The sequence below is a fragment of the Podarcis muralis genome, chromosome 14 (genome assembly GCF_964188315.1).
Source record: "Podarcis muralis chromosome 14, rPodMur119.hap1.1, whole genome shotgun sequence".
Taxonomy (NCBI): Eukaryota; Metazoa; Chordata; class Lepidosauria; order Squamata; family Lacertidae; genus Podarcis; species Podarcis muralis.
In genome coordinates this window covers 9796428-9823005 of record NC_135668.1, presented here as the reverse complement: position 1 = coordinate 9823005, position 26578 = coordinate 9796428, and the positions used below count along the sequence as shown (strand labels likewise).

At 46.7% G+C, this 26578-nt stretch overlaps 1 protein-coding gene across 6 annotated transcripts in view; it reads right to left on the bottom strand.

The window, feature by feature from the left end:
• RBPMS2 (RNA binding protein, mRNA processing factor 2) overlaps positions 1–26296 on the bottom strand; it is a 48553-nt gene extending 22257 nt beyond the window's left edge. For 5 of the 6 annotated variants that reach the window (XR_013390652.1, XR_003703628.2, XR_013390651.1 and 2 more), the window contains exon 1: positions 25806–26296. Coding sequence is in view for 2 of the 6 variants with exons in the window: in XM_077918905.1 (XP_077775031.1) it covers positions 25806–25859 (54 nt within the window). In the remaining 4 variants the exon portion in view is untranslated. The remainder of the gene's footprint in view (positions 1–25805) is intronic. The other variant, XM_028705625.2, reaches the window with a different exon arrangement.
• Between the last annotated feature and the right edge of the window lie 282 nt (positions 26297–26578).

Below are 26578 nucleotides of genomic sequence, written 5' to 3'. Positions count from 1 at the left end.
CCAACTCCTCAACCATTCCTCCTAAGGCTTGGTTTCCAGACCCTTTATCATCTTAGTTGCCCTCCTCTGCACCCATTTCAGCTTATCAATATCCTCCTTAAATTGTGGTGTCCAGAACTAGACGCAGTATCTCCAGGTGTGGTCTGACCAAGGCAGAATAGCGCTGTACTTTTACTTCCTTTAATGAGGACACTAAACTTCTGTTGATGCAGCCTAGAATAGCCTTAGCCATGGGTAGGCAAACTAAGGCCCAATCACCTTCTAAATCCGGCCCACGGATGGTCCGGGAATCAGCGTGTTTTCACATGAGTAGAATGTGTGCTTTTATTTAAAATGCATCTCTGGGTTATTTGTGCGGCATAGGAATTCGTTCTTTTTTCTTTCTTTCAAAATATAGTCCAGCCCCCAACAAGGTCTGAGGGACAGTGGACCGGCCCCCTGATGAAAAAGTTTGCTGACCCCTGGCCTTAGCTTTTATTTTTGCTGCTGCATCACACTGTTGACTCATAACAAAAAAAATTCCTTCCAGTAGCACCTTAAAGACCAACTAAGTTAGTTCTTGGTATGAGCTTTCGTGTGCATGCACACTTCTTCAGATACACTGAAACAGAAGTTGCCAGATCCTTCTATATAGTGAGAAAAAAAACCATGGAGAGACCTGGTCTGAACAAAGACATTGGATTCTTATCTCATTATACATGACAAAGCCATTTTTCACCTTCTCACCCCTTGCTTTTTCCTGTAAGACCTATTGCAGTCGTTAAGAGTCGTCAACAGGCTCATCTCAGCTATCTGCCAATCACCCATTCCCACCACCCTTCTGAGTAATACCCCTCCCCACCTTCTCACTATATAGAAGGATCTGGCAACTTCTGTTTCAGTGTATCTGAAGAAGTGTGCATGCACACGAAAGCTCATACCAAGAACTAACTTAGTTGGTCTTTAAGGTGCTACTGGAAGGAATTTTTTTTGTTTTGACTATGGCAGACCAACACGGCTACCTATCTGTAACTGGAACTGTTGACTCATGTTAAGCTTATGGTCTACAGTGGTGCCTCGCAAGACGAAAAGAATCCGTTCCGCGATTCTCTTTGTCTAGCGGTTTTTTCGTCTTGCGAAGCAAGCCCATTAGCGGCTAAGTGGATTAGCGCTATTAGCGGTTTAGCGGCTATTAAAGGCTTAGCGGCTGAGCTGCTAAAAGGCTATTAGCGGCTTAGAAAAAGGGGGGGAAAGCGGGGGGAAATGGCAAGACTCGCAAGACATTTTCGTCTTGCGAAGCAAGCCCATAGGGAAATTCGTTTTGCGAAGCGCCTCCAAAACGGAAAACCCTTTCGTCTAGCGGGTTTTCCGTCTTGCGAGGCATTCGTCTTGCGGGGCACCACTGTACTAAGAAGCCACAGACCAAATCTGGGAGATTCTGCCAATAGAAAGCAGCTACTCTCCAACTGCCATCATCCCTGACCAGTGGCTATGCTGCATGTGGCTGACGGGAACTGGGAACATCAGCAACATCTGGATGGCTACTGGTCCCTGGTCCCTCCCTCCCCCGCTGTAGAGCACAGAGGTTTTTACTGGTCGCCTATGTGCCAGGGGGCAAAAAATGGCAGCCTGTACTGCTAAGGGATCTCATGGCTCACCCAGACTGAATGGTATACCAGACATTTTGCTGAAGAACTGCTGTTGGGAGTTGACAGCATCAGTTAAAAACACAGTATACACGTCGTACCTTCTTAAGACTTGGAACCGGGCAAAAGCGGCACTCTCCAATCGTGTCTTATCTGGGGCAGAGCTTGGGCACAGCCAGCAATAAGCCATTCCTGGTCACAACGAATCAAGGCTCTGGAGAGCAATCTTTTGCTCTCCAGAGCCTTTTGTCAGGTTGATCCCGAGAGACGCAGGATAAGATGCAGCTGGAGCCCCTTGACGCTAGCCAGATGGAATGCTGTGCTGCAGCAGTCAGTTTTAAACACCAGGACTTATAAGGCACTGAGCAATATCAAAACACACACAAAGAGCACTTGCCGGGGGGGGGGGGGGGAGTTGTAGGAAGGAGAACATTTGGAACCTTCAAGAAGATTAGCTGCTAATAGCATATTCCTAAACTGCCAGTCCTGGAGAGAATAGCAGATGCATTTAAGTCCTGCTTAATCAGAGCGGAACATGCTTATTTAGCTGTTAATCAAACAAGTTGGGTCTTTTAATGAAATGGCAGGCTGGACAGTATAGTAACTGCAGTGGCGTAGCGTGGGGGGTGCAGGGGGGGCCGGCCGCACCGGGCGCAACATCTGGGGTTAGGGCAAATCCACGGGTTAGGGGGCGCAAATCCACAGGTTAGGGGGCGCAAATCCATGGGTTAGGGGGCGCAAATTACTTGCCTTGCCCCAGGTGCTGACAACCCACGCTACGCCGCTGAGTAACTGGGCTTGGGACACCTTTGGTTCAAGGGCACAGATGGCAACTGCCAAGTCATTGCCTCCTTAGATTTTAGGGTTTCATTCTCAACGCTTCATAATGGCGACAAGAGTTCTTTGGCATCCAGTGGGACTAAAGTAGGCATGAGTAGAAGCCCAGCAAAGCTGCTGAGAAACCTGCTGCATCCAAGGTCCTTGCTCTCTTCTGGTCAGTGCAAGGTCTGGGCAGATACCTCGTACTAAGGAGGGACCACCAGGGGCTGGGTATGTGGTATGGCAGGCTGGGACAGGGACTTTTCGGTGATGGCTCCTCAGACAAAGAACTCTCTCCCTATTGAGGTGTGCCTAGCACCATCTCTCTAGCTTTAGGTGGTCGGTTAAGATGCATCTTTAGGGACCAGAGAGCCTGCTGGATTAAGCCAATGGTCCATCTAATACTGTTTGCACAATGGCCAACCAGATGTCAATGAGAGGCCTACAAGAACAACATCAGGAGGATATTTTTGCAGGCACTTGGTGGAAGAGCCATTGCTGCTGCTGTCACTGCCATTAGTAATTGTTCTTCAGTGATATGCTTTTTTAAAAAGGTTTGTGTTATTTTATGGGGTTTTATGTCTTTATTTGCCTCATTTGTAAACTGTTGCAAGCCTTATACACATCTTGAGAAATAAATCGTCTGAACAGCAAAACTCAAGAAACCAAACCAGTTTAAACCTTTCGCCCAAAAGGATCCACAGATATAACTGCTTTTTTGCGCCTATTAATTTAGGTTAGCCTCTGAAACATCAGTGGCATCATTAAAGCTGAACTTCAGGGTTAAAGGACTGGGCTCCAGCAGCCCGAGGCAGCAGGGACATCAAACCAGCAGGGATTGTGGCAAACCAGGGTCAGTGGGAAACAGGACTGGTGTTGACAGCCAGCATAGGCAAACTGGGTCTGGCAATGGTTGCTACAACTTCTCTCTCCCTCTCTCTTTGTAGATTTAAAGGTGTTGGGCAGTGCACCATGCAATTAAGTGCTCCCAAGGCCCCAGTCACCCTGACCATCTTCATTTCTCTGGCTTACCTGAAGCCTTCTAAAGGTTCGAGAAAAAAGGACTCTCCACCTGACACCTGACTGGTAAGCTTATGGTGGTGAGGAGAGCAAAGCAACCAGGGCAGCTCAGTGTGCAGAGGGCAAGAGGCCCCTAAAATCTGGCAGTGCTCCTAGCAAGCACTCACCTGGTGAGTGTTAAGAATTGCCTCTAGGTGGCCCAAGGGCCTTTCCACTGCTGCCAAATGGAGCATAGATGCAGCTTCTACAGGAACTGCTCCATTTCCCTAGCTGCAGAAAAATAGTGGCTGCTGTGTCTACAACAGGGGTAGGCAATCAAAGGCCCATGGGGCACAAGCAGCCCACGGGAGTCATTTAACTGGCCCCCGAAATGAGCCGCCCACTTGGCGAGTCCCCACCCACTGCGCTAAACCAGCGGTGCCGGAAATCGCGTCTGCACATGCTCAGATGCTTAAAATCACATCTGCGCAGATGCCGAAAATTGAGGCCCCGCGTGTTCACGCACATGCGTGATCCAGCCCATGGAAGGATCTCCGCTGGAGTGAACCGGCCCAGGCGAGGTCTACAGAGTATGCATATCCAGACCAAGAATTATAATGCTCCTCTTTCAAGAGCTGTAACACATGCTTTATACTTGAAGTAACAGGTTCAACCCCTGGCATCTCTCAAGACCAGAGTCTTGCCCAGAACCACCTAAACCCCAGGAGATCCCATCTGTGTACACATTACCAAGCTGGAGCAATGATCCAACTCTGAATAAAGCAGCTTCCTATGTTTTCTATCCCCTGCCGTGCAGCAGAGTTGTGTCCTATATGAACACAAAGGATCTTCCTTTGCAGAGCAAGTTCAGAGGCAGCAGCAGATAACCGATGATGGTTTTTCAAGCCCGGCTCTAAAGCAGAGATTGTAATGTAGCCCATGAAATATCACTAAACTGCAAGACAGATGAGAGGTGTGAAGCCTGGTTCAGAACTGGCTCCTCGGGACGACTGCAGGATAGTAGCAGGGAAATTCCAGCTCCCAAGTTTGGTTGCCAGTGGCACTGGGAAACCATCAACTATGCCCCCAGATCTTAATGCTGAAGGATCTGAAAGATAAACCAGGTCTTATACATATCTTACCACCCCAGGACAGGTGATCCTTATAAACAATGCCCTGGTTCAGCGGCAGTATTGATGGTCCAATTTACCAGTACTGAGCATCAATCCTAAAGGTACTTACAAGAAGGGGAAAAGCAGACACTGATTAGACACCTGTTTTTCCCCACCTCTGCTATGGGCCAGCTTCCCATATTTCCTACTGGTGCATAGGGAGCCAAGTATGCTGCACTCTGCACACTCTGCCTTTATGAATTGCAAAAGTCAAGGCTTTTTGCGCAACCAGCCATGAATCACATTTTAACACTTTCTGGGTGAGAGTGGCAGACCGAGGCAGAGGTAAGCCCCCTGCTCCCACACCCTAGAACAGGCATGTCCAAAGTGCGGCCCATGGTCTAATTCAGCTTGCCATTCGGTTTAATCTGGCCCCTGTGGCAGTTTAGTTCCTGGGGTAAAATCGTATTAAATCCTTAATAAAAGCTCAACAACTTTGGAGGGAAATCCCCAAAAGAGCTTTACAACTTTGGACGGCCCTCGCATGTTCACTTCATCAAATCTGGCCCTCTTTGAAAAAAGCTTGGACACCGTTGCCCTAGAACATCCTCTCTCAACCATGGGTTCCCAGATGTTGGACTACTACCACTCCCATAATCCCTGCAGGCTATATGGATCATGAGAGTGGTAGTCCAACATCTGGGAAGCCAAGTTTGAGAAAGGCCACCCTATGAGAACATGCCAATTTTGGACTCCCTGAGTGAGTGCAGGACCCCACTGGTGGAGCAGAGGCTGTTTCATAAGGGGTATGCCCAGCTATGAGGCATCCAGCAGTGAAAGCGGGGAGGAGACGGCAGCGTGCTCCCTTAGCTCCTTGGAAGGTGGCAGTGGAAATGGTTTGATGCAGCTTGTCTTTCAAACACTTCCTCCTGCCGCAAGGAAGAAAGACTATTCTAGCACCCATGCTTAACCACTATGACTGCAACAGGAAGTGTGCGCTCCAAGCCACTAGGAAAGTTAAGGCCAACACTGGCTCTGACATGGAGGAGCAGGAAGCACATTGGCCAAGATATCCTATGACCAAGGCCACTTGCATCTAGTGCCAGGAATTTATACTTTGCACCAGGAAGTGCAACTATAGTGCTCACAGTAAAACCATATAGACAATGTGTTCCTTTGCTTTCTTAAAACCCAAACACACTCAGCTAAGTATTTCCCCTGCAGGATTGTAGAACGGAATAGAGAGACTTGATTATTGCAGCAGAGGGTATTAGAAGATAAGTAGTCAAAGTGGGGGTATAGATATATATTAGGGTGGGGGCTGTGACTGCAAGGCTCATCCACACTTTCGTTTGTCTCGTGCCTAGGAAGCACACGTCCAAGTGGTTTTCCTCTTGTCCCGTTTTCTCTAGGCATTGGTCCAAGTGGTGTTGCCTTTGCCCTGCCACTTTCCCCCAGAAAACCTGCTCTTTAGCACTAAAAACCCAATTGGTATTTGCTCCGATTCAGCGGCAAACAGCAGGGTTTCCTGGGGGGAAGCAGCGGGTCAAGCGGAAGTGTGGGTGAGTCTTTAGTTGCTTGGAAGGGAGGTTGGTTGCTCCAACCCTCCCCAAGCCATCTGCTGTTTTGTCACTAGAGATGGGGGAGGAAATTGGTTCCTGTCTCATTTAAAGAAAAACCCATTCAACTCACAATTTCTAAAACAATATATGAACCAAAAGACTGCTATCATTTGAAATTCACACTTGGCCAAATTTTATTGTGAAGTTCACCAAACGATCTTTATATTAAAAAAACAAAAACATGTGTTAGGATGAAGTGTGCACAAAATGAGCACTTTGATTAAAATAACATGCAAAAATACATTAGGGGAAACTGCTTGCCAAAATGTATGAACAACAACAACATAAAAATGTGTTTGTTAGGAGAAAGCTGCAGTCAACTGCTGATTAATTTTCACGAAGAATTCTGCAAAATTCTGCAAACTTCTGCAAAATGTGAAGAACTGACTGAATTGAAGACTGGAAAAATGAGAAACCAAACAAACCAAAAATGGAAAGATCATCCCTATTTGTCACCATAATATTTTTTGCAATATTTTTGCAACCAGACAATATGAGTGCTTTATGGGTATGGGGGAAGAAGAATAACATCACTATCCTCATGAATTGGCATAACACCTGCCCATCCCAAAGCAGCAGTAATAGCAGCACATGTGTGATTTGCTCAAGGCAAAAGAATTGGTTAATCCAAAAAGAATAAATAGTGAACACCTGGACATTAGCAACATTTAGCCCTAATATTACCCTGCATCTTGTTGTCTGTCAGAGCTCAACACAACTTGGTCCAAATATGCTCAACAGGAACAGGCTACATAAATTAGTTAAGTGTGTCAGATGTTCTGCAGGGCTTTTGTGTCCACGGCAAGAACAATCCTTTGTGCATTTGAGAAATCTATGCTGCTTAAGAAGATCTGTTAGCTTTTTAGAGGAAGTTCTGAGCTTCTCTGCTCTTGAGTTCTCTAACCTTTATACACAAGGGATGGGGAATTTGAGTTTTGTCACATCTGGAGGGCCTTAACTCCCACCAGCTACAGCCAGCATCGCCATTGTCCAGGGGTGATGGGAACCATAGGAAGTGGCCTTATACCGAATGAGACCACTGGGCTCATCTAGCTCAGCATTGTCAACACTGACTTGAAGTGGCTTCTCCAGGGTCTCAAGCAGAATTCCCTCCTGATCCTATCTGGAGATTGATCCCAGGACCTTCTGCATGCAAAGCAGATGCTCTACTTCTGAGAAACAGCCCTTCCCTTAGGAGTTATAGCTCAATGAGAACTGGGGTGCTACAGGTTTGATCCTTGACAGCTACCTAAGCTACTTTATTCTTGACCAAATCCCAGCCTAACCTCTGCAAACATTTTGCATGCCACATATGAAGACTCGCAGCTTCTTTCAGGAGTTAACAAGATTTCTGTCAAGCTTGCAGCTTTATCTTGATCATATGAGATAGCCCACCTCATCTAAGTCACAGGAAGCACCAAACAAGCAAAATGCTGCTTCCCAGACTTATTTTACAAGGGTGGCAGACCTGATACTCTCTAGATACTGTTAAACTCCAATCGACCCCAGTCATCATGGCCAATTGATGAAACTAAGTCTACTGTCCAAGTGGTGACTGATAGGCAAATTCAAGGTCTCTGCTCTCCCTTCCTCATTTTTAGAACAGAGCTTTGAGTTGCTTTAAGAAAAACTGACAAGTACAATGATTAACAAATAATAACTTTGACAGAGCAACCCTTTAAAGAGGATAGTTTCAAGTTTTGAAGCTGAAGATAAAGTCATCTCCTACTGAAAAAGGGACATCCATCTCAATGGTACAGAAAACAAAGAACAACCCAGACAGTAATCATAGGACTACGCAAGATGGAAAGTAGCATGAAAATAACAATATCAGATTTTGTATGTTGAAGTAGCGCACTGTACTCAACAGCCCTTCTTGCGTTCCTAAGGCAGTAAACGTTACCTGGCTCAGGCTTCACATCTTCAGGATACAGATGCGAGCTCACATGACAACTTGCCTCCAAGCCTGTCAAAGGAAATGTTCTAGCCTAGCTTCCTATCCAAGCTAGCTTTCTATTAACTCTTTCTGGATCAAGAAGCATGCCATCAAGCATTCCTCTGCCTGTAGTGCTGATGTGCTATGACCTAGAGTTGCCATACGTCTGGAATTTCTTGGGCATAGCTGGAATATGGCTGTTGGAAGCAGTGTCCGGGTGGGAAAATCCAGATGTATGGCAACCCATGTCAGAAGTCTAAATGTTGCTCCAAACAGCTCAACAACAGTTGTGTCTGGATTTTCACTTTTTGAAATATGGCAACCCTATCTTGTAAAAACTGGGGAAGATTTCTTACAATATATAGCTTGTTTTTCCACCAATGACACTCAAGGCAGCAAACAATTTAGGCTGTGCACATGCTATGCATTTAAAGCACATTCAAAACGCACATTCCTTCCTTCAAATAATTCTGGGTACTGCCGTTTACCCCTCACCGAATTAAAATGCCCAGCAACCTTTAATAAACTACCATGTCCAGAATTCTGGGAGGGAAAGGATGTGCTTTAAAGGAGGCAGTGGAAGACAGGAGTGCCTGGCATGCTCTGGTCCATGGGGTCACGAAGAGTCAGACACGACTAAATGACTAAACAACAACACACATCCATAGGAAAATAGAAGATCAATACAGGGAAAAACCAATCTGAAAAAGGTCACCACATAAAAAAACAACCCAGGCGATAATGAATATAGGTTGATCTGCCAGCTGTACTGATTAGTCAAAATCTTCTCTAAATTCAGAAGTCTTCATTTGGTGGGCAGACCCACAAGGTGGGGACCACTCCCTCATTTTCCTAACACACTATGAAAAGAGACACTGCCATTACCCACTTCTAAGTCTCTGGGATGGTGCAGGCTACAAATTGAAGTCATGAACACTTGAGGTATCTCAGCTAACCCCTTCCCTGTTTGTGAGCTTTACCAGAAACCTAGGACTCTTGCAAGCTTTAACTAGCAGAGACCATCTGGCATTTATATTCTACCCTAAAATAAGCTGATCAAGGGAAGTTCCAGGAAAGGTTCTCCAGCAGAAGTCTAGAGCCAAGCTCTTGCCAGGAAGCAGCCAAACTCAACTTGGTACACCCAGATGACTTTGGGGGCCTCAAGACTGAATCCCACTCCAAAATAGTGACAACCCCCCCCCTGGGAAATTTAGGTTGTGCAATTGAAGAAGATTTGAAATTCTTGTGCAATAAACCATTACCCCCTGCCCTGCCCTCCCCAAACCAAACTTTTCATAATAAGGAAAATGATAGGGGAATGCACTGGAAAGTGGAGTGAATTGGCTTGACTCATCATCTAATCTTCCCACCAATTTTGTGCAACAAATCAAGATGAACGCTGAACGAAACAGGTTGTCTGGAAGCGATCAAAGACTACCACTCCCGTCAGCTCCAACCATTAGTCAACCTGGCTGGAGCTAATTGGAGTTGGGTGTCTCATCATCTGGTGGTCTGCAGGTTGGGGGAAATAAACCTTTATATGTTGAAGCTGCCATTTAGATGACCTTACAAGAACAGAATTCAGCCTAGATTTTTAAAGAAAAGGGAAGCATGATTGTTGGTCATTAGCACTATTGCGCTTTGAGCATGAAAAGGTTTTAGGTCAGGAGACACTTTTAAAATTCATAGCTACATGCTGCAGCTTGTTTATGTGATCACCCCCACACAGCAAACTGCTTTGACCAGATGTGTTTACATGATTAAAGGGATTAATCTGGAGCCAAATTGAGATCACCCCTGGAGCACTGAGGTCACTTGCTGCCTGCACATGCCAGCGAACAATTCTTAGACATAAAGGGATAACAGCACTCAAGTGTCCACAATAAAAGAAGAGGTTACGATACATGCCTTGCATGTTGCAAGTCCCAGGTCCAATCCCAGGCATCTTCAGGTAGGCCAGGGAGAGACCCTTGGTCTGAAACCCTGGAGAGCCAGTCTCAGGCAGGTTGGACAGTATTGAACTACATGGAACAGTGGTCAGTCGTTGTAAGGCAGCTTCTGGTCTTCCTAGTGGTCGCTTCAAGGAAGCAAATTCCAGAGGGAGCACCATTTTCCTGCCTCCATCAGTGTATCCTTAAACAAACTGATCAAGTGAGGGGTGTCCTCCTAGGATTTTTCCCCCGCTGAAAGAGTCCAGAGGTGAGCACAAGCACTGCCATCAGGTTAGTGTCACCTGCCCCACAGGGACTGCTTTAAGAAGATGCCCCCATTGGCTGGGTCTCCCAGGGTGCTGTGCTTGTACACTGAACATCGGAACAACAGAAGGAACTTGTGTTCAGACGGCTTTATCGGTTTTAAGCAGAGGCCTTGGAAGGGAGTTACATGCCCTTTCTGGCTCATGCCTTCGCCATACATGGTCATCATTTGCAGACAAGTGGAGAGGGAAGGAAAATAAGAGCAAATGGAAGCTTGCTTGCATATTGTGCCTGTATCCAAGCTGCATTCTAGAATGGGGCAAGAGGTCAGTGGCAAAAGCTAGATACTCATCTGAACTATGTAGAACCTTTGTATGGGACTCAGATCAGCTGGTATGGCGGTTTGGGGTAAATTAAACCTCAGCCTCCAGCTGCTGTTAGACCACTCACTGCTCTGGATTACACCGGAGCATGGCAATTTTTTACAGATGATTTGAGCCCCACTCCTAGCCAAGCCAAATCACATGTCCAAAGCCAAGAAGCTTTGCATTTCAAGTCAGGGCTGCCTTGTTTGGAATTGCTATGCCCTATTGCAGCCTTTCCCAACCTTAGGTCCTCCAAAGGTGTTGGACTGTAATTCCCATCAGCCCCCTCCAGCATGGCCAATGGGCGGGGGTAATGGGAATTGTAGCCCAACATCTAGGGAGGGTCTTGAAGCAATTTACAACTATTATTAAGTTTTAAAACTGCCCTTCTCCCCCCATAGGAGTCCATTTATGTATAAAAACCAGTTAACATCATTGTGTGTGGGTACCAATTATTAATATAAAAATGATTTAAAGCGTTCCGCGTTCAGGGCAAGTCATGGTTTTCCCACAAAGCATCCCTGGGAACTGTAGTTTGTTAAGGGTGCTGAGAGCTCTTAAGGGCCCCTCACAGAGCTATGATTCCTGGCACCCTTAAACTACAGTTCCCAGGACGTGTAGGGAGGGAGCCATGTGTTAAAGTGGCATAGGTAAAGGTAAAGGGACCCCTGATCATTAGGTCCAGTCATGACCGACTCTGGGGTTGCGGCGCTCATCTCGCTTTATTGGCTGAGGGAGCCGGCGTCCAGCTTCCGGGTCATGTGGCCAGCATGACTAAGCCGCTTCTGGCGAATGAGAGCAGCGCACGGAAACGCTGTTTACCTTCCTGCTGGAGCGGTAACTATTTATCTACTTGCACTTTGGCGTGCTTTCGAACTGCTAGGTTGGCAGGAGCAGGGACTGAGCAACGGGAGCTCACCCCCGTCAGGGGGATTCAAACCACCGACCTTCTGATCGGCAAGTCCTAGGCTCTGTGGTTTAGCCCACAGCGCCACCCACGTCCCCAGTGGCATAAGAATGCTTTAAATGTATGCTGTGGATGTGACCCAAGATGCATTAGCTTCCGAGTCAGTCATACACATCGCCAGACTAATGGCGATTCCTTCCTGTAAGGTGTGACTTTTCAGAGTTGAAACTAGTAAGTAGGGCCAAGGCTGGCTCTGCTTTGTTTACTTCACCAAGCTGAGGAAGAAACAGTTAATTTGGTTAATGTTTTACCCTCAAAGCTTTGCCCACCTGTTGCCGTTACCAAGGCCACATTCACACAATACACTTAAATCACTATGGTACCACTTTAACCAGTCGAGGCCCCACAAATAACTCTAGCTCTGTGGAGGGAAATAGGGGTCTCCGTACAACTTTCAGTACCCTTAACAAATCACAGCTCCCAGAAGTCTTTAGGAGAAGCCATGACTGTTTAAAGCTGTACCCAGCGCCAGATTTAGGGCGGTGCAGGCGGTTCCCTTGTACACGGCACTGAGGCGAGAGGGCACAAAATAAAAATAAATAAAAGCCAATTGTTGTGAAAGTAGTAAATATTTTTTGCCAAATTTTGTCCAAGCTCAGAACCAAATTCTGCCCCTGCTGTATCGTAGTGCTTGAAATGTACGGCATTAATGTGGCCATAGGCAACAGCAAAACAACAACAGCAAAACTGAGGGCTGCAGAGGTGGTGGGCAAGCTGGACCACCATCCTTGTTTTTCCAAATCACAGCAGGTCTAGCTATTGCAATTAAAACCAGAATATGGATGGAGGAAATCACTGACCTGACAAGGGGAGGTTTTGAACATGAAGGCTGGCTCTTCTAAGAATGAACAGAAGATGCTAAAACAACCTGCATTCAAATCCAAACCTCAATAGCTCTCAGGCTGTGTGTACACTATAACTTCAAAGCACATTCCTTCTCTCAGAGAATTCTGGGCACTGAAGTTTACTCACCCAGAGGTACAATTCCCAGCAACCCTTAAACTACAATGTATGTGATTGTGACTCTCCTTGGATTCAAAGCTGTATGGAAGACCTGGGACTCCACCCCCACCCCCCGGCCAAATAATTTTTTATTGCTTTTCCAATATTTCCCCAATAATAACCCAATTAGAACAATGCCAATTAATTCCCAATTAATACACTTAAGTTAAAGTGGCTCCCCACATGGCTGATTTGATACATCCTCGGGGACTCCTTTTCTGGGTGAGCAAAACTCTTGTGCACGACTGCCATTGGCCTCAGCATGGAGAGCACAGAAGTGGCTTAAGCAAATTGATGGGGTTTGGTAAAGGGTTTTCAGGAGCCGAGATAAAGGAGCATGGTGTTACAGACAAAAAACCACTAAAAAAAGAAATGGGTGCTTCTCTGTAGTGAATATAACACAGCTTCTGAGTTAGTCAAAATGAACAAGCAACTCTCAGCAAATTTGAAAGGTGTGCACCTATTGTCTGGCATAAAGGGAGAGAGGTTTCACCCATACCTATTCTCCTTCCCAACCTTGCTAGTAAACCACCGAGAAACGTGGATGGATTCAAGCTCTGTTTTCAAGCAGACAGCAATTATTTCAGCTAGAAAAGAGCCTAGCTGTGAGATAGGAGCCAAAGAATTGTGATCCAGTTGCAAAGTTAGCTGTGAGATCTCTGCGATGAAAACAACTTCTCTCAACTCCTAAGTTCTAGCATTCTTACAAAAGGAAACATCCAACTAGTCATAAGGGGCACACTTTTTGGTTTAATGAATTTGTTTTGTTTAATCAATAAGCTGTTGAAACATGGTTTGCCTTGAGATTCAAGGTCTGAACAATTAGAACCAGAACTGTTCTCATGAACAGTTGATAGTAGTTGTTTTTTAAATTAGGAACACCTGCACATTTGGCACACACTGAAGGTACTCACAAACACGTTTGTCCTCCAGATGCAATACAACAGGCAACAATCCCATAACAGGAAGGCATTTGCCACCAATATATCCCAAGAATGCAATGCCTGGAGAGCCAGCTCAACAGCTATAAGTGTAAAGATAAGCACTGTAGACCAACAGGAGCAAGTATCCATCAGAGGTCAGCAAGGATTAGCCATGGAGCCTGTGTACTTCAAGTTCTACTGTTTGGCCTAGAAGAATGGCACATGGTTGATACACGCTATCAAGATGCAAGTGCCAATCTAGGTATTGGGTCCACATATATCTTTTGCTCACAACACAGGGTAATGGGAAGAGCATAGGAAGGAGGCTGCCTTATACAGAGCCAGACCATCGGTTCATCTCTCTCAGTACGGTCTACACTGACTGGCTGTGGCTCACCAGGGGTTCAGGGGTTCTTTCCAAGCCCAAACTAGAGATGCTGTGGATTGAGCTCAATACCTTCTGCATGCAAAGCAGATGCTCTAACCTCTGAGCTACAATCATGCCACCCAGTGTTAGAAACTCAGGTATATAAACTAGGCACCAAATGGCACCTTAAATCTGGATTATGGGTCGTCAAAATGTAATGTGTATTCACCAGAGGGTTGGGTTAGCTGACCTTGGGGGTCTCTTCCAATGCTATAATTCTATGATTCTGTTGATCTCAACTACACTGCTTGATGGTAGCTTGCTCTTACAACAAGTCACTTGTTCCAATAGGCAAGAAGGAGAAACATACACAGGGGAAATGGAAATAGCATTAACTAAGGACTAAGACAGAGGTTTTAAAACTGGTTGCCAACCTAGCATCCAGAAATCTCCACATAGTCACAACTGGACCCACGTCAGTAGCAAAACATGCCTCGTGCCCGGCTAGTTTTGAACACTGATGCCACCACTGATGTACTAGCCTTCACCCCTAGGTAATCCACTCCTCCTTTCACTGCAATACAGTGGACGCTCAGGTTGCGAACATGATCCGTGTGGGAGGCACATTTGCAACCTGCAATGTCGCGTCTGTGCATGTGTCGGTTGCGATTTGGCACTTCTGCGCATGTGCAAAGCGTGATTTAGTGCTTCTGCACATGCGCGAGCGCCAAAACCCAGAAGTAACCTGTTCCAGTACTTCCAGGTTCAGTGCGGTGCGCAGCCCGAAAACACACAACCTGAAGCACCTAACCCGAGGTATGACTGTATATTGTATCTCCCCTCCTCCCCCTCACACACACAAAATACGATGCATAACCTTAGAGATTGTCCGTATAGGGATGCATGAATGATGTAGCTATAGTTGTTCTGCACTGAGTAGAGCATAAGCTTAGTATGTAAAAGGTTCCAGATTCAATTCACAGCATCTGCAGTTAAGAAATCAGATAGATGTTTACAGACACAGAAAATACTGAGCTTTGCAGAGCAAAGGACACCAAGTCCATAGAAGACACTTTCACTTGGAAGCCAAAAGAGAATTGTGAGTGGGGAATATTGTCTCTCTTGCAAGTCAACCTGTTGTCTTCATCTGTACTATGAGTTCCCTGAAGCAGGCAATGGGTTCCTTTAATTATGTTTTAACTTAAGGTAGTGGTAAAAATCCAACAGTTCTGAAGGCAAAGAGCAATCCGGTAAAATTAATTTGGGCAGCGGGGCTTAACATGCAACACCCTGCGCTGTATCAAGGGTTCCAACTTTTCCCAAGGCAAAGCTGTGCACAATGCATCAGTACATACGCAGATTACATAATATTGTGCGCCAAGAGAAAGCCAAATTCCATGACCTGCATAAAACAAGCAGAGCAAGCATGCAAGGCAATGATGTCCCTTTTGAGATGCTGCAGCTGCCATCGCCCAGAAACTTTCCAAGCCTCTCTCCTCGGCCATAACTGCTAGACATTGCTCTTCAGGAGTAGAAGCAGAGATTTTAAGATGCTGCTTCCCTAAATTTCAGAATGTGCTCAAGCCCTGCGAATAGGTGAGTCTTCTTCTGATACGAGGTCTTCAGGACCATGCCTGGTCAAGGATTTTGAGGCAGACGTCTCAGTCCCCACTCAACCGTGTGAGCAGGAAGAGCAACCCAAATGCAGCAGTGTTTTGAAGCAAGTTTTATACATCCTAATCTAGAGCGCTTCCCGTCTCCACTGCTAGACCATAAAGCCCCAAGTCTAAAATTAAGTAACTTTGCCACTGGCTGCTAGTACCTCACCCACAGGGCAGGTGCTGCCGTTAAGCCAACTGGGCAGCCACCAAGGGCACAGACCTCAGAAGGGCACAGTACTCTGACCTTTGAGGGGCACAGTTTTATGCAGATTTATTTTTCTTATAGCTGTTCATTTCTGATATTTTTATTTTTTTTCCACAAGACAACTGTTTTTGAAAATTGAAGCTAGCAATTTCTTTTGGTGGGTGCAGTTAGCTTTGCCTAGGGCGCGAAATAGCTTCACACTGGCACAACTCTCAGTGATCACAAGCCCAAAGCTTGTTCCTTTTCTAAAGAGCATGGGTTTTGTTAAGTTGTGGGTGAACCAATTGGACCAATTAGGGAGAGGCCTGGCAAGCATAATTAGGCCCTGCCCCTGAAATGGGTTTAACAAGGAACTCAACAGCAAAACCAAGCTCAAAACCTGGCAACTTAAAATGGTGAAAATACCCTATGAGGGATGATTTACACACCTCTGCTTACAATGACCCGAAGATGAAGTAGCAGCATAGCATAGGTTGCTGATGTCCGGGGTGAGGCAAGTGTTGCGCTCCCCATCCCTCATTAACAAGGCAGCTGGGGTGGAGGTGCAAGCCAGGTTGCGCATAGGGGTTCAGTTGGTGAATGGACACCCAGATGCACACAAAGGAAAGCCAGCACCCTTATGGCCAGGAGCACCACCAGAAACCTCCGGGTGACTGCTTTGAGGGGGCATAGGAGTGGGTTAAAATACAAGCTCTACATTCGTGTTTCAGGGACGCAGGTGGCGCTGTGGGTTAAACCACAGAGCCTAGGGCTTGCCGATCAAAAGGCCGGCGGTTTGAATCCCTGTAACGGAGTGAGCTCCCGTTGCTCGGTCCCTGCTCCTGCCAACCTAGCAGTTCGAAAGCACGTCAAAGTGCAAGTAGATAAATAGGTACCGCTCTGGCGGGAAGGTAAACGCGTTTCTGTGCGCTGCTCTGGTTCGCCAGAAGCGGCTTAGTCATGCTGGCCACATGACCCGGAAGCTGTACGCCGGCTCCCTCGGCCAATAAAGCAAGATGAGCGCCACAACCCCAGAGTCGGTCACGACTGGACCCAATGGTCAGGCGTCCCTTTACCTTTACCTTCGTGTTTCACAAATGTAGAGACCACAGGCCTCCAATACAATTAAGTATGAACTCATGAGATTCCCAGCAGCCTGAGATGTGTGTGTTCCAGTGAATTGCAGGTGTTAGCCATTGTTTGCTACCATTCCGTACACCATTTTTTGATCCATGTATACAGAAGCATGACTCTCATACCCACAAAACTGGAACAAGGAACATGCCCTGGGAGTGTTATCTGTTACAGAATAAACTGATGTTGTCCAGTTATGATGTTGGTAGTCTCTAGATTGCATTTACTGCAGCAAAGAGAAAGCAGCAGCCAGAGAGGGGGAGCCCTGGCTTCTTTCTGCCACTTGAACCAGGCAGGCTCACTCGCCTGCAAAAAGCAGCTGCCACTGCAAATTGGGCTGCCAGGGCAGCGCGAGGAGCAAAACGCATCCCTCAAAAAACTCTGCCCAGGACCCCTGCCCCTATGTCATCCCCCCCAGCCCACGACACCACTGAGATGAAGCCATGATGTGCACTGGCTATGCATAGTGGAAGTAAGCATGCAGAACTTTGCATCACACCCAGTTCTCAGCACATGTCCACCTTTCACAACACCGTAAGATACACATCTGAAGGAGCTGGGAGTCACAGCATAATGCGATGCCACTCTATAAGGTCACCTTCCTCCTTTCAAATCTCTCCTGGGAACCTGGCTTTTCCACAAACCTCAACTCTCATCCCAGCTGAAACAAAGCCTAGAAGGCCACAACATGCATTTGCTCTCCCCTCCTTCATTTCTTCCATGGCCTATTTTTTCTCCGCTCATTGCATGGTGCTCTCCTACCATTGCAGTTTAATGCTGTAAGCTCTTTGCAGATGGGATCCAGGTCTTAATTATTAAATGCCATTAAAAGCATCATGTATGCTGCTGCTGCTGCAGTAGCCTGCAGCCAGCCACATGCCTCATTTTACACGGAATCCAACTCATCTGGCTGGATCCACACCATGTCAGCATGAACAGGACACTTCAGTGAGCTCTCTGAAGGGAAATGGCAAGAGGTTTGTCTCTATACTGAGAACAGGGATCAAGCATTAGCTAGTATCCATTGAGATCAAGCCATGCAAGGGCTGGAAGCCACATTGAAGTCAGAACCTAAGACAAGTATTGTCTAAACCAAGAAACAATGGGATTGTGTTAGCATAGGCAGGGGAGGGAAATCTCAGATCTGGGGGCAAAATGTGGCCCTCCAAGCCTCTCTATTTGGCCCTCAGAACCTTCCCAGGCCATCCTCCCCCTAAGCAGATAGAATGCCATTAAACAAATCTATTGCTGAAGTCACATTTGGAATACTATATACAATTCTGATTTCCACCTCTCTAAAAGGATATCGTAGAGTTGGAAAAGGTTCAGAAAAAGGGCAACCAAATTACCACGCAGATGGAGCAGCACCCTATAAGGAAAGGTTCCAGCTCCCTGGACTTTCTGGTTTAGGGAAAGGTTGAATAAGGGGCAACATGATAGAAATTTTTAAAATTATGTGTGGCAGGGGAAAAGCGGATAGAGAAAAGTCTTTCTTCCTCTCATGTAACATTGGAACTTGGGTGGTGTTCGAAGAGGATTAGACCTCTTGCTTGTCTGGATGGGTAACAGAAAAGGGTGGACAAGTTTGTCTAGAATCTAGTGCACTGTGCAAAGAGAAAACTCACATTTGTTGCTCAGTTCACTTTGGCTCTGGCCCCACCCACAGCAGACATGCGGCCCCTAAAAGGTTGCCCATAAAGGAATGTGGCCCTCTGGATGAAAAAGGTTTCCTATCTGTTGCCCTGCCCTACTGAATTCAATGGGACTTACTTCCAGGAAAGCAAGGTTAGGATTTCAGCCTAAACTGCTATATAGGTAGGTTACCATTGCCAAGACTAACCTCCATTACGCTGGCTACAATGAACTGTGATAGCTCCATGTATGCTGCCCCGAGTTTGTTAGACAGAGGTTGGGCTACAAATCTGAGGTGGCATCACTTGTGTTTCTGAATGTCTGCTAGCTACACAAGAACTGGAAACAATAGACTTGCCTCTAAGTTAGTCCCAATATTGCTTCTGAAAGATGTTCAGGGTCCAGCAACTCTTCTGCTGCAGCCTATACACCAGAAAATGTCACCATGCACAGCCTAGAAGTGCTTCCAGACAGAGGGTTCCAATTCTGCCTGTTCCCTGCAGTGGGAGACTGTTCGCTGTCCCAACTTCAGAAGGTATAGCCTTTTCTGGTGCGTAAGCATCTTCCTGGAATGGGAAGGACATAGCCCAGTGGACAGAGCTGTCTTCTCCCTTTCCCCAGTCCCTCATAGTCACCACACTTCCCTTCTCTCAATTCTCCTATTCCCTTTTTTCTCCTTCTGTAGAAAGCAAAAGATGAACAGCTTTTCCACAGGAGGAAGCATACTATGGCTCTTTTTAAAGACTTGGTATTCTGTAGCACAATAAATTGTTCATGGACTATAGATACTACAGCACACCATGCAATAGGCTGTTGACTTTCAAATAAAAATCATGTGTTCATTGATCCATTTATATACCACCCATCATCCTCCAGTTAGGATTTCAGGGTGGGTATAATGACTTGTTGGGTGGCGCTGTGGTCTAAACCACTGAGCCTAGGGCTTACCGATCGGAAGGTCGGCGGTTCAAATCCCCATGACGGGGTGAGCTCCTGTTGCTCGGTCCCTGCTCCTGCCAACCTAGCAGTTCGAAAGCATGTCAAAGTGCAAGTAGATAAATAGGTACCGCTCTGGCAGGAAGGTAAACGGCGTTTCCGTGTGCTGCTCTGGTTCGCCAGAAGCGGCTTAGTCATGCTGGCCACATGACCCGAAAGCTATACGCCAGCTCCCTCAGACAGTAAAGCGAGATGAGCACCGCAACCCCAGAGTCGTCCGCGACTAGACCTAACGGTCAGGGGTCCCTTTACCTTTACCTTACAATGACTTGTATTATAGTACAAGTTACTTTCAAGTTCACGTGTGTGTGTGCAGATGATTTGTTGGCCAAGGCCAAAAGGTCTGCAACGCAACCGCCAGGGAAGCCTATTTAGGGAGGGTATAAATAGCAAACATAATAATAATATTCCAAAACCAGGGCCAACAGTGCTAACAAAGCCCTTTCCACTTGTTAAGTTACAAACTTCTACAGGTACCCACCTTACTTCTGTGATTTCAAGCTGCTTTGGAGTTTAATATTGTATTTCAATTGTTGTAACCCACCCCGGGACCTTAAAGTAAAGGGTAGGCAATTAATAATGAAATAAATAATAAAGAGGTATCTGTAGAAAGCTCTAAAGTACACTCCATCAGATACTCTGGTCTACAAAAGCCATAATTGTGAACAACCCCGTAATCTATGGGTATAAGGCTATAAACAAATTTAATAATGATTAAATAATTAATACGCCACAATATTTCCATACATATAAAGCACATCCAATACACACTTAAAGTGCATGATCCACACACCCACACACACACCCCGGAATCCTGGGAACTTTACTTTAAAGGTACTGGGAATTGCAACTCTAGGAGGTGGTGGGAGCTATGGTTCCAGGATTGTTGCAGAGGGAGTCAGTGCTTTAAATGTAGGGTGTGGATCCTACCCAAAGTCCTGCAGGTTCCCTGAGAACCGTTGTATAGCAAGAACAACCAACCTAGGTACCGCCACCCCAGAGTTCTTTCCATGGAAGGAGTTTTTCTGCAGGCAAAAGATTCAACTCCCTCTCCAACTGTTTCACTTGTTGTTTCCTGGGAGAATGGAAAAAGGTATATTTACCTGGCCATGGCCCTTTAAAAGCTACAAATACAGCAAATGGTAAGTATAGGGCACTTAAGAATGTATTATTTGGACAATCAGAACAAGTATTACTGTTTATTATATATCTTTTTCCGGGGGGAGGAGCTCCACCAAACCAGATTATGGGCCTCAAATTGGTTTCTCTAGGAGTTGCATTATAGCAGATAACCTCAAGAATGAAGAAGACAGTGTGCCTACTTGGCTCTGCAGGGTGTAAATAGTCTAGTGCAACAGGGTCGTTTCCACTATGAGGTGGAAGAAAACCACCCTTATGAGCTGTGCACGCCCTGCCCCAAATACATACAGGGAGAAGGACCATCCTATTCTGTAGAAAACTCAGTGTTCCCACTACAGCAGGAGATGCCAACTATTTGGGGCCAGTGGGAACATCTGGAACCTTGAGAAAGGGCAGTGAGCAGCAGACCCCAAAATGGCTGCAGTGGGGGAAAGGTGTGGCATAATATAAAATGGCTGCCAAAACACAAAATTGTGCCCCCGTGCACATACACACAATCAGCCGTTCCATGAACAGGCAAAAGTCACTTACAGAGAGAGCCGCTCTGAAACTCTCCTCTGTTCAGGACAGATGGATTGATGGCTTCCACTTCATACATCACGATAAATGTTGGTGTGCTTAAAGAGACATTTGGTGTAAGAGGCTGAGCCAGTCCAAGCAAGAAGGGAAAGCAACAATCTCTTGAGCATTGGGAATTTTTGAAGTGGTATTTACAAAGACCTTCTGTGGGCATCATGGGGGGGGGGTGGTAATGGCACGCACCCTGCTGCCCACTGGAGACCCTTGCCCTACAGGGAAGGGTCTCAACTTTATAACAGCTTAGGGCACAATCCTAAACATGTCAGTCCTGCTGAATTCAATGGTGCTTACTCCCAGGTATGTGGGGTTTGGACTGCAGCCTTATCTGAAACATTGAGCATTGTGGTTCATTCCACCCTTCCTGGAATTATCCATGCAATTCCATCTAAGGTGACCACGTTACCTGAAGCCTGAATTAGTCCTTCCCTATTCATGAAGGTTTCTTGGAGTTCCAGGCTTCCACCCATCACATTAACAACAACAACAACAACAACAACAACAACAACATATCCTTCCTTTGTACTCTAGGGGTGAGGGACTGTAGCACTCCCAATCCTACTGGACCATACAACTCCTCCCACCTTTGACCACTAGCCATACTGGTTGAGAGGAATTGAGTCCAACAACATCTGGAGGGCACCAGGTTCCCACCTGCATCCAGAGAACATGAGTATTGCTGCATCAGACCAGAGGCCGATCCCGTCTAGCACCCTGCCTCCCACAGCAGCCAACCAGAAGGGCAGGGTGACGGCACAGCCAATCTTCCCATATTTCATCATGTAGTTAAGAGTCAGAACAGCACCATTTGGGGAATTTAACTGCATAGCCAGGGAGGGGCAGTTGCATGCCTTCAATGACAGATGCAGAATCTCTGCAGCAAGGTGGGGGAGAAGGATTTAAAGATGCAGTACAACAGGCAGGGAGGGTCCCTGCATAACATTCGCAACCAGCAATGAGACCCACATATATGTAAATACACTTGTAGTGCACTTCAGAAAACAAGCACACAAAGATCTTCTTTGGTGAGCATGTCCACATAATTCCTCTTCTTCATCAGTAACTGCAGAGAACTCCTTTAGCTAATCCGTTTTCCCTCTGCTTACAGATACAAACCCCCAGCGGTTACACACCACATCACTTGTCCACAATTTGCACTATTAGAGGACCAGAAAAGCTACTACCAATATACTTGACAGCATTTGGAACCCCCCGTGAAATAAAAATAAATAAAACATGGTGAACACAGCACGTCATATTGAAATAGCGCTGATCTCAATCATAGACTCGGTCATAAATTCATACTACTTTTCCTTCCAGATAAATCAAGTTAAACCCCGATCCTGATAGTTCACTTGGCGCAACATACAAAGTGATCCCCCATACATACCACTTTGTACTTAAATGCAGAAAAACATTCTCAAATATATAAATGTTGACCTCTGCATTTCCACACCTTTAGGAACAGCTCAATCAGAACAACTGAATTTCTTAGCAATAGGAATGGGGGTTACAGAGCACAGAAGAGTAAGCCATATTCTGATCTGTTAATGTGCCTGCGAATGCTCAACTACCTTATCCCCCCAAAATTAACTTTATGTAAGAAACAAAGCAAGCTGCCATCAAGCTCAGTATTGTCTGCAGCAGCTGGAAGTGCCTCTCCAGGATTTCAGAAGGGGGTCTCTTCCCAGGCCAACCTAGAGATACTGGGGACTGAACCAGGCATCTTTGGCAAGCAATGCAGACGCACCAATACCTTCCCTTAGAGAATCACACATGCTAAGTTTATTGCAGGGATGGGTCAAGTATTTGGTCCACTTAAGTTTTATTACAACGCCTGTGCCCTCTAATGTGTTAAATCTGAAAAGCAGGACTGCACGCTCATGGCAATCTAGATTCAGTTAAATTTGAATGCATAGTCACGGCAATACACAAATGCCTTCCTGAATGAGATTAAAGCCCACTTAATACTGTATACTGGAGACGGGAGGCAAAAGCCACTTCAGATTTACGGAGAACTTTCCAAAGTCTCACTTGAATGGCTGGACAAGTCCACAATGACATAATATAACCGAACATTTTATTCATCACTTCATTTATCCTATTTCACACAAGAAAAACAAATGATCTAAATTTATATTTAAAACTTTTGCTACTCGTTTAAGTTTGTACAGTTCATGTGTTTCATAGCTGCCATCTTTTATATACTGAAGGCAGAATAAAATGACATCAAAATCCACCTACTATGCATTTTTTGCTTGAATCCCAGTATACCAGCAGACACTAAGCAATATGCTAGAAATTGGCCAGTTGCCCACTTTGGCCAGGGGGCTACTATTCCATCCAGCCCATTCCCTGCTTTAAAGTACCTAAAACTACAGAACGAGAAATGGTCTTAACGCAAAATGCCTACAATCAGAATTGTGCCTCCTACATGGTTGGCCTAGCAAAAAACCTCTGAACTGCCAGGCATTTATTTGGCGATTTGCAAGTTCTAATCTAGGACCTGCCACCAAGTCAGACCAGTTCATTTACAATGGAAACTGAAGGCTTGAGCGTGTCCTCCAATCCCAGATGCAAGGGACTATTTTGGCTGCTGTTGTTTTTAACACGCTTCAATCCAACCCATCATATTACTGTTCTGTGGCCCTACATAAACACCTTGCAGAAAGAAGGCTTAGCAATGACCTGCTGCCCTGTGGACAAAGGGGGGCATTTCTGCCTCCAGTACGCACAAGTAAGGCAGCTAAGATACAGGAAGTGTTAGAAGCAGCCTACCATGAACCTCTGAGGCTTTGCCAGCAAATTGGTCCCAGAGCCCTCCAAGCCATATATAAGAATGCAGCTATTTCAATAGAATTAAGACACTGTACAGTACTGTTTTAACAGGGTTACCTAGTTAACATCAAAGGAGGACAGCCAACCCAAATGAAGCATATCACATAACGAGTTCAATAAGGATTTTTTTTGGGGGGGGGGGAGAGCCACCAACCTTCTTAGATTGCAGGCACAAGCAAAGTATTGGCAATAGGTTATTCCCATTTATTCTGTACGCATATTAAGAATGTACTGTACAGTTTTTACAATGTTTGGAAGGGTTTAGGACCAGAATGGCCGCCATTCTGCGCCAAGAAACCTACACGGCTATTTTTCAGAGGGATGGGGGTGGGGAGGAAGAGAAGTAATCGACTGCAGCAGCCCAAGGGGAATTGAGGTTTCTTGGCATTTCAAGCGCCACGCACACAAAATGGAGGCAACCGGGTCCTAATATACATATATATATATAAAATCAGCTTGATATGGCTCATACTACAGCTACTTACTTTGAACAAACAGGTATAGAAAACAACAAACGCTTGAGTGTGCCACACAGAGGAATTTTCACAGGGAACCTGCACTACCTAATGAGGTGTCTGTGCGACTTGCTCAGATCTATGATGGCCAGTCAAGGACATACAGTCGTCTTCACAAGGCGGTGGTGATGCAGACAAGAAATGCGGAAGACTGGATGGAAGATGGGAGCAAGCAGAAGGGAAGCCAATGACAGGTTCTCCATTGCAAGCCGAGTCCAGAAGCCACAAGGTACCAGACAGCCTTGGCCCTTTTGCATGGAATTAAACTGCGTTAGGATGTTGTTTTCAAAGCTTTCCCCAGTTCCAAACTAGAAACTTAAGACTTGGATATAGGCATGACTTGAATTTCTAAAGTTCGCAGAAGTGACCTGCTTTGTTAGTTGGGGATATTCTTTTTAATTTTTGTTATGATATGTTCATAAAAATTTTAAAATATACACTACTGCATCTGGATTCTGACTACACAAGAGGAAACAAGGAACACCTAGATGTGGAGGAGGAGGAGGAAGAGGAAAGCCAAGCATCCGTCTGCTTCTTCCAAGCTACGCCAAGGTCCAAAGCCAAGCTCTAAATCAGCAGAGACGCCCATGCAGCGTCTAGTCTTAACAGGCACTACAGGGTTTTATGAGTAGGAAGTGCAGGTTTGGTGCTCCAAAGGCTGTTTGCTCAGTAAGTCTGGGCTTCCTGCTACTAGTTAAAGAGAAGCACCACAGGTTAAGTAAGGAGGCCACAGGTTAAGTAAGGAGGTGGCAGACAGGCTTTCGGAAACCCTCCATGTTTTACAGTAAAGCCACCCTTAGGCAGCAATCACCGCCACCAGCTGCGTGCACAAAGGAGAGACTTCAAGAACCAACAGCACTCCTCCTCCCTAGGAAGACTCGGAGAAAAGGGATGCATTCCTCTTTTACCACTCCCATAGCGGATGCGTTTTAAAACAAACTTTCACCCAGCCCAGAAAACGGCCATAGGCCTTTTGCTCGCCAAGTCAAGAAACCGCAAAAAAAAAAGGAGCAAGAGGCATTTTCGTTGGCCCAGGGAAAGAGCGCGCGCACAAGAGGAAAACTTCAGGGCGAACCGGCCGCCCTCCTCACCACGCAGCCCAGCCTTTCCCCCCTCCGAGCCCGCAGACCTTGGCCAACCCGAAGGAAGGCGCATCCCCGACGGGGCTCCCCCACCTCCCAAAAAACAAACCCCTACCTCTTCCTCGAGGCTGTTGCTGCTGTGCTCGTTCTCCTTGGGCAGGTTGCTCATGGTGGGTGCAGGGCAAGTCCGAGGCAAGCAAGGCAGGGGGGCTCGCGTGCTGGTCCTGGGCGGCTGCCTCGCCTTCTTCCTTTCCTTTGCGCCTCCTCCTCCTTCTCCCCCCTTCTTTTATCCTCCCCTCAGAGGGGAGCGGAGAGGGCGAGGGTCTGCCTTAAGCGGGGATAAGGTGGGGCAGGTGCCTGGTGCGAGTCGGGGACGCAGGTAGGTAGGTGCCCGAGGGGTGTCTGAGGGCAAGGAAGGGGTCCCGACGTGCGCTGGTGCTGTGCAGGTGGGCGCGGGGGGAAGTGCGGCTTATTTGACGCGCCCCAGGCTCACATCCAGCTGGCTCGTGCCGCCGGCCAATGAGCGGCGAAGGGGGCCAACGAGCTGCAGCTGCTGCCGGGCCCCGCGCAGCCCGCGCTCCTCGCCTCAGCTCTTCGATTGCGCGCACCCACAGGGAGCGCCCGGCCCGGCCCGGCCGGGGCGGGGCGGGGCCGCCAGCCCAGCCCCTCGCCCTGCATCACCGTCGCCAGGGGAACTCGCCAGCCAATCCCCGCCGCCGCCGCCGGCTGCAAACTTTCTTCGGCCCTCGACGGGTGTCCATTTTTCCCTCTCCCCCCCCCCCCCGTCTCTCTTTGCTCCTTCCTCCGCGAAACTTTTTAAACTTTGATGAACTCGCCCGATTGAACTTTCTTAAAGGGCTCGCGCGCGCTTCTTTCTTCCTCCCCCTC